Source organism: Poromitra crassiceps (assembly GCF_964638095.1).
Source record: "Poromitra crassiceps genome assembly, chromosome: 7".
NCBI classification, from domain to species: Eukaryota; Metazoa; Chordata; class Actinopteri; order Beryciformes; family Melamphaidae; genus Poromitra; species Poromitra crassiceps.
In genome coordinates, this window is record NC_139628.1 from 1,162,901 (window position 1) to 1,170,400 (window position 7,500).

At 44.5% G+C, this 7,500-nt stretch overlaps 1 protein-coding gene across 1 annotated transcript in view; it reads left to right on the forward strand.

Annotated features, from left to right (window-relative positions):
- LOC310780155 (nephronectin) overlaps nucleotides 1–7,500 on the forward strand; it is a 27,533-nt gene that overhangs the window by 970 nt on the left and 19,063 nt on the right. Inside the window, exon 2 of the mRNA XM_083640715.1 lies at nucleotides 4,885–4,985. Coding sequence (XP_083496841.1) covers nucleotides 4,885–4,985 — 101 coding nt within the window. The remainder of the gene's footprint in view (nucleotides 1–4,884; nucleotides 4,986–7,500) is intronic.

Consider the following 7,500-nt stretch of genomic DNA (forward strand, 5'->3'; position numbering starts at 1 on the left):
TGTGTGGCTGTTCACACAGACTTTTTAAAAGTGGCCCATATCAGACTCCAGTGTGAACAGATCACGGACATGAAGTGACCCGCATGCACAGAACAACAACAATAACGTCACACGCAGCGCACTGCTGTTCTACGTAAACCCAGAAGAAGACAGCAGTAAACATGGCAGTAGCTGATGATGTTGTTTCATCTGTTGTTCACGGTTTAATTTCAATGCCCGCGTGTTGGTCCTCCCCCTCCCCCCCCCCTGCCAGCGCAGAATAGTGACGAATGTCCCTCTGGAATGACGTAAAAGTCACATTGAAGCGGTGGACGCTGCCAGGAAATCTTTGGATATTGAAGACATTTCGGGAGATGACTTGTGAAAACGCTGAATGAAGCGTTCGCGTCGGCCTAGACGACTGGTCTGGGCCACAGTATGGATATTGGGGTGAATGGGCGCATTTTGGGTGGACACTTTTTATTGATATTGTATTTTGCACTATAGTTTTAGCAATTCAGTAGGTGGCGGTAATGCACCATTTAAGGATGCCAACTGCCATAAAACTCAACAGAAGAAGAAGAAGAAGTCACATTGAAGCATTAAGTCAGATATGGGCCAGATGTCTGTTCACACCGGAGTCACTTTCAAAAACATCAGATTCGAATCTGATGTTTTACCACATTTGAAAGTAGCCCAGGTCGTCTTTAAAAAAGTCACTTTCAATGTGACTTGTACTGTTCACACAGTCATGAAAAAGACTGATCTGAGTCACTTAGGGGGGAAAGATTAGATTCAAGCACTAAGGATGGCTGTGTGAACGTAGCCTATCTTATGATGTAAGGTCCCACATGGGAGCGTTTTTTTCGTGCGATTAATTTGCACGTCAATAATACAGTCAATGCAGTCACTACTTCTGTTGTGCTCAATAGTGAGTTTACACTGACTTTATTGCACTTTGTGCTAGTTTTATGCCCTATGGTCGGAGTCACTAATCTGCAATAATATAATACTGTACTAAATTACAGTTCCTGCGGGAGCTCTTCTGTTGAGTGTAAAAATGCTCCAAAAAGACAGGAACAATACTTTCAAAGAGACTCTTTCTCTGTCTCATTCTCTCTGCTTGACCACTTTTTGTTTTGTTGGATGAACCGTTCTTGTTATAGAACCACAGATCGAAACCAAAGAACCCTCTTTTTTCTGGGTGTATAATCATATCATGGCTTTCAGTGTCTGATGCTCAATATTGTGTTTATAGTGACAATAGCCCACATTAAGGTATTTTAAACTGCTATAATAATCCTATATAATATTCCAGGGAGCTCAGTTTTTCAATGGCATTTAATTTTTCATACGCCTGATATAAGTTCACATAATACTCCTATACGGGAGCTTCTGTCTTGTTGTGAGATGTGACAGAATTCCTAAAGGATCTGAAATCTGAAAGCAGCTGAGTGGCGAGAGAGATTAACACACACAGTGACAGACACACACACACACACACACACACACACACACACACGCACGCACGCACGCACGCACACACACACACACACACACACACACACACACGCACGCACGCATGCACGCAGGCAGACAGACAGGCAGACAGACAGGCAGGCAGGCAAGCAGACAGACAGACAGACAGACAGACAGACAGCCACACAGACAGACAGACACACACACACACACACACACACGCACACACGCACGCACGCACGCACACAGGCAGGCAGGCAGGCAGGCAGGCAAGCAGACAGACAGACAGACAGACAGACAGACAGACAGAGACAGACAGACAGACAGACAGACAGACAGAGACAGACAGACAGACAGATATGTGAATGTTTTAATTAAGCCAATTTAATTAGAAGGGAGGAGAGAGTATAGAAAGGGCAAGGAGACAGACCGAGAGAGAGAGAGAGAGACTTAGTGAGAAAGTTAGTTAATATGTCAATAAGTCAATGAGGTGAGAGTTTTGCAGACATAGGAATGTGTGTGTGTGTGTGTGTGTGTGTGTGTGTGTGTGTGTGTGTGTGTGTGTGTGTGTGTGTGTGTGTGTGTGTGTGTGTGTGTGTGTGTGTGTGTGTGTGTGTGTGTGTGTGTGTGTGTGTGTGTGTGTGTGTAAGAAGGGGTGAAGAAGTAAGGAGTAAGACAAGAAGAGATGGAATAATTATATCAAAATGAGAGAGAGAGAGAGAGCGAGCGGGCGAGAGATGGTGTTAGTGGTGAAAAGAGTGTGATGGGAAAGCGAGAAAGGAAGGAATGAAGACAGGAGAGAAAGTATGTGGACGAGAGAGAGAGAGAGAGAGAAAGAGTGGAAAATAGTGTCAGAGTTAAACAACCCTCCTCTCTCTCTTTCTCTCTCTCTCTCTCTGTCTGTAGATAATTCATGTTCAGACAGGCAGGAAACACGAGATGTGAGGAACATATAGACACACACACGCACACAGACACACACGCACGCACACACACACACACACGTGCACACATACGCACGCACACACATACACACACACACACACACACACACACACAAACACACGCACACACACACACACACACACACACACACACACACACACACACACACACACACACACACACACACACACACACACACAGTCAGCCTAAACTTGTGATTTACAGTTTGCGGTTGTTTTTTGTATTTTAATTAAACCAGAGTTTTCTTTGAGTCTTCATGGTTCCATATAGAACCTCTCGCCCTGTCCCAGGAACCCTGGAGAACCCTCCACTCTCAAGACTTTGGTTCTAAAATCTGATCATTATAGTGATCGCTTATATTGATCAAAAAGCTTGGCTATAAATCATGCCTATGCTGTTGGAATAATCCGCATATAGTGATCAATACTCCGCTTACAGTGATCATTTTGAGCCTTGTCACACCTGAGAACAATGGGATTCTTTTTTAAACTACAGTCATTCTATATTTCTTTTTACTTACAAACTGCCAACAATGAGCCGAGATACAGCAGTGAGACCGTCTGTCTGTGGAGAGATGACGGCGTCTCTGTCTGTCAATAGACCTTATTCACAGCACGGCCATCTTGGGATGATGTCACCCGCTGGTTGGGAATGCAACGAGACTCTCATCCAAAACCGCTGTCTGAACATGGAGCAGTAGACCAAAAGTTTGAGTTCTGTCACACCAATTTCGTTTGATCACAGCGATAAATGGACAGATGAATGTGTATGACAGTATTGACAGCTCAAACACAGCCTTCTTCGACTGTGTCATTTTGGGTTCAACTGCTCCACAGCGCCAGATGTATCGGTTCGGTGCTCAGTGGTGCGAGGGTGTACTGCAGTTTACAATTTAGACCATCGGCTGCGCTTCCTTGAATATCGTGGATATAACACTCAATCCAGTTGCTGTAGCCCTCTTTTTTTTATCGTCTACACATTCATCTGCCCATTTATCGATGTGATCAAACTAAATTGGTGTGACAGAACTCAAACTTTTGGTCTACTGCTCCATGTTCAGACAGGGGTTTGGATGAGAGTCTCGTTGCATTCCCAACCAGCGGGTGACATCATCCCAAGATGGCCGCACTGTGAATAAGGTCTATGTGAGACCACTGTGTTTGAAACAAGTGGAGGCCTGTATAGATTTTTAAAGTCAATAATATTCAGTAAATAGCTAAGCTGTCCATTTCATTACTTTATATGTACTGTATTCATGTAATAAATATAATCTAATATAATTGCATGAGAAATCTAGAAAAATAATATAAATAATATATAGTTTATTTATACGAGGGATCAGCCAAGCAGCATTTTGGTAAACAAACCGCGTTGGAGTGAGCGCTCACTCTAGCCCCGGCTGTGCGGTTTACATTTTAAAAACTGCGACAGTTCACACGACTTTAACACGATTATACATCAAACTCTTGAGCTACTTCTGCACTCACTCAGAATGTCAAAATATAAGCGATGTCATGTATATTTTTTGAGATATTAATGTTTGTTTGGAACGACTCATACTAGTAGTTAACTGCCGCTGTTCCCGGTGTTTTGCGCTGTGTGTCACGCTGATCCCTCGTATAAATCATGAGAAGAGCGAATTTGTGATTGTATTGATTGCCAGTTTATCTTATATTGTCTTGAATAGCTAAACCAGCCAATTCAAAGAGATATACGTCTGGTAAATCACAACTTTGTTTTATGCACGTTATTGGGAACATCCATCCATTCATCCGTCTTCAACCGCTTATCCCAGGTTGGGTCACGGAGGTACAGCAGCATAGAGTGATGTGTTGATGTCTCCTGGTACCGGGCGGTAATAAGTCTCGGACGGCACGGTGGCTCAGTGGTTAACACTGTTGCCTCACAGCAAGAAGGCCCCAGGTCCTTTCTGTGTTTGCATGTTCTCCCTGTGTCCGTGTGGGTTTTCTCCGGGTGCTCTCCGGTTTCCTCCCACCATCAAGAAAGACATGTATGTTAGGGTTAAGACTCCTGTCAGTGCCCCTGACCAAGGCACTGGCAAAAGAACTGGAGTTGGTCCCCGGGCGCTGCACAGTGGCTGCCCACTGCTCCTAGTTCTAGGAAGGTTCCTAGTAGCGGATGGGTCAAATGCAGAGGATGAATTTCCCCAAGGGGATAAATAAAGGATAACTTAACTTTAACTTAAGTCTAGCAGCCACAGTCTGAATCAACTGCATGCCATGTCAGACCCTGCAGTGTAATTAAAGGCAGTTACAGTAGTCTAAACAGGAAGAGACAAAAGCATTTACAACTTTTATGAGAACGGGTCTTATTTAAGAGTTTTGAAGGGTGCGATGGAATCCAGGATGGATCGGCAACGTCTGTTAAAATTGTTGATCATGTGGTCAATGTTAGATCACTGTGTGTGTGTGTGTGTGTGTGTGTGTGTGTGTGTTGCAGCTGGCCAGGTCAGGGGTTGTTTTCTGATGGTCTTTGTCGCTATGGCAACAGCATGGAGTGTTGCTGGGGCTGGAAACAGACGGACTGGGGACGCTGTCAACGTGAGTGCACACACACACACACACACACACACACACACACACACACACACACACTCACTCACAGACACACACATTTATCGTTACGTTATTAGTTGCTGCAGGCATTTAGTTTTGACCAATCAGCATGTATGAAATCTTGGTATATGTGACATCCTTCACAGAGGAAGTAGACTGGATTTCTTCTTCTGTGGTGTTCACACCAGTTCAGAACACGTGAAGCTTGTCACTGCCCAATTTCCGTCACTGCCTGATATGCTTCATACATGCACGAGTGGGTCCGCCATCTTGGACAGCTATGTACGGCAACACCACTTGGACAAACTGAAATCAACTTAAAGTCGAGCTGAAATGGTCTGTGATACTTTATCGCGACATATTCCAAATGACACAGGGTAGCAGGCATGCCCAAAGTCCAGCCCGGGGGCCAGATGCGGCCCTTTGACCGATCTTACGTGGCCCTCAGCTTGTCTCTCAAAATATACTATAGTGGCCCTCCACACAGTAGGCTATTGGTTAATCAAGCAAGTTCACTTAGCATTTTTTCTGTTCAACTAACATGTCATAACATGTGACATCATCAGTGATGTCATAAATCCCACTGTGACATCACTGATGATGTCACAGTGGGATTTATGACATCGCAGATTCATGACATCACTGATGATGTCAGAATCAGAGTGGGGCAGATAAACAAACAGACAGACAGAAAGAGCCCTAGCTCCCATTTATATACTGATGATGATGATAAGATTGTTAAATAGGTGCACTGTATAACCAGGGATGTGATCGAAAATAGAAAAAAAGTTATTTTTAATTTCACCTCGACTTCAATGCTCCAATTCAGTTTCACAATCACAATTTCATTCATATCGCTAATGCTTTTAGCATAACTCATAACTCATAACTGGAGTTCAACATAGCGAAAATTTGCAGACTTTTAGATCACTAACGCTTTTAGCATAACTCAATGGAGTTCAAATATTACACGGGCAGAGGTTGCAAATCGTGTAGTGTCAAATTCAACTCTAATGTGGTTTGTCCAAGTGGCGTTGCCTTACATACATACGTACGTAGCTGTCCAAAAAAGTAGGGAAGTTGTAGCTTCCGCTCATTATGTGCTGGATTATTTAAGTATCCAGCGCCACAGGTGATCGATAAGGAACCACGGAGATCTTTCAAGCTTTATTGGAGCAAACAGGCTGGGGTAACAACAGAGAATCGAGAGAGACTTTCACGCTTTCACATATAATGTGTTTGCGTCGCTTTAACCGCGGCAGAGTTCATTTCCTTGGATAGTGCGTTTCGTTTGGGGTGATGTGAAAGCGCAAACGAACTCTGTTGCGGAACAAACAAGCGAACTCTGGTCCGCTTGAAAATGTGGGTCTCGGTTCGTTTGCAAGTGAACTCTAGCGCGGTTAGCAGACGTTATTAACAATGGGTTATTCTGGAACACATTGTGCAGTGCGTGGCTGTCACAATACACAGAAACGCCTGAACGAGTGGTTGGATCGACAGTGTTTTGAGCATCAGCCCACTACCAAACGGCTTTGTCCCTGCACTCGACTGTATTCCTTCTACCGAATCAATTTATTTCTCTATAGTCTATTCTTTATAGCCTCTATAGTCGATCATATTTATTCCAGTGTTGTCATTAAGAGGCCGATTTCGCAGCAAGAATATTTAATTGGTCGGCACGTCGCTTTCGTTATTGAAACAGACAACATGCATGCATGCTCCCAGGGCCGATCCTGGCCATTTGGGTGCCCTAAGCGTAATTGTTCTGTGGTGCCCCCCCCCCCCCCCCCGTAAAACTTTCAATAACTGTCAAACGAAAGACTGCAAAATCATTAATTATGAACGATACTAGTGTATCTCACATTTCATTACATGTGGGAAACAAACAATTGTTAGAATTACTGTACATGTCAGCAAACAAGTGATTGTTAAACTGTACATGCAAGCAGGGGCGGACTGGGATCATAATTCAGGCCGGGCATTAGATACCAAGCAGGCCAGGCCGATACAGGCCGACGTGCGTGCCGGCGTCCGAAGGGCGGCGACGAAAAATTTGGGCTGTTTGAAGCCCAATTTGGGCCGTTTGAAGCCAGATTTGGGCTGTTTGAAGCCAGATTTGGACCGTCTGAAGCCCGATTTGGGCCAGTTGAAGCCAGATTTGGGCCAGTTGAAGCCAGATTTGGGCCGGTTGAAGCCAGATTTGGGCCGCTTGAAGCCCAATTTGGGCCGTTTGAAGCCCAATTTGGGCCGAGTCCAATTTTACAATGAGATGCACCCTGAATAAAGTAATAAAACCACTAGTAAACCAGTAGGCGGCGCCTGGCCTGCTGTTCAGTGAGTGGCCTGACTGAGGGCACCAAATTTTTTTTTTTTTTTTTTTTTTTTTTTTTGGTGCCCTCAGTCACGTGATGCCCTACGCAGTCTGCGTACTCTGCGTAATGGGTTGGAGCGGGCCTGCATGCTCCTATAGCCTATCTATCTGCATTTGCAGACACTCATG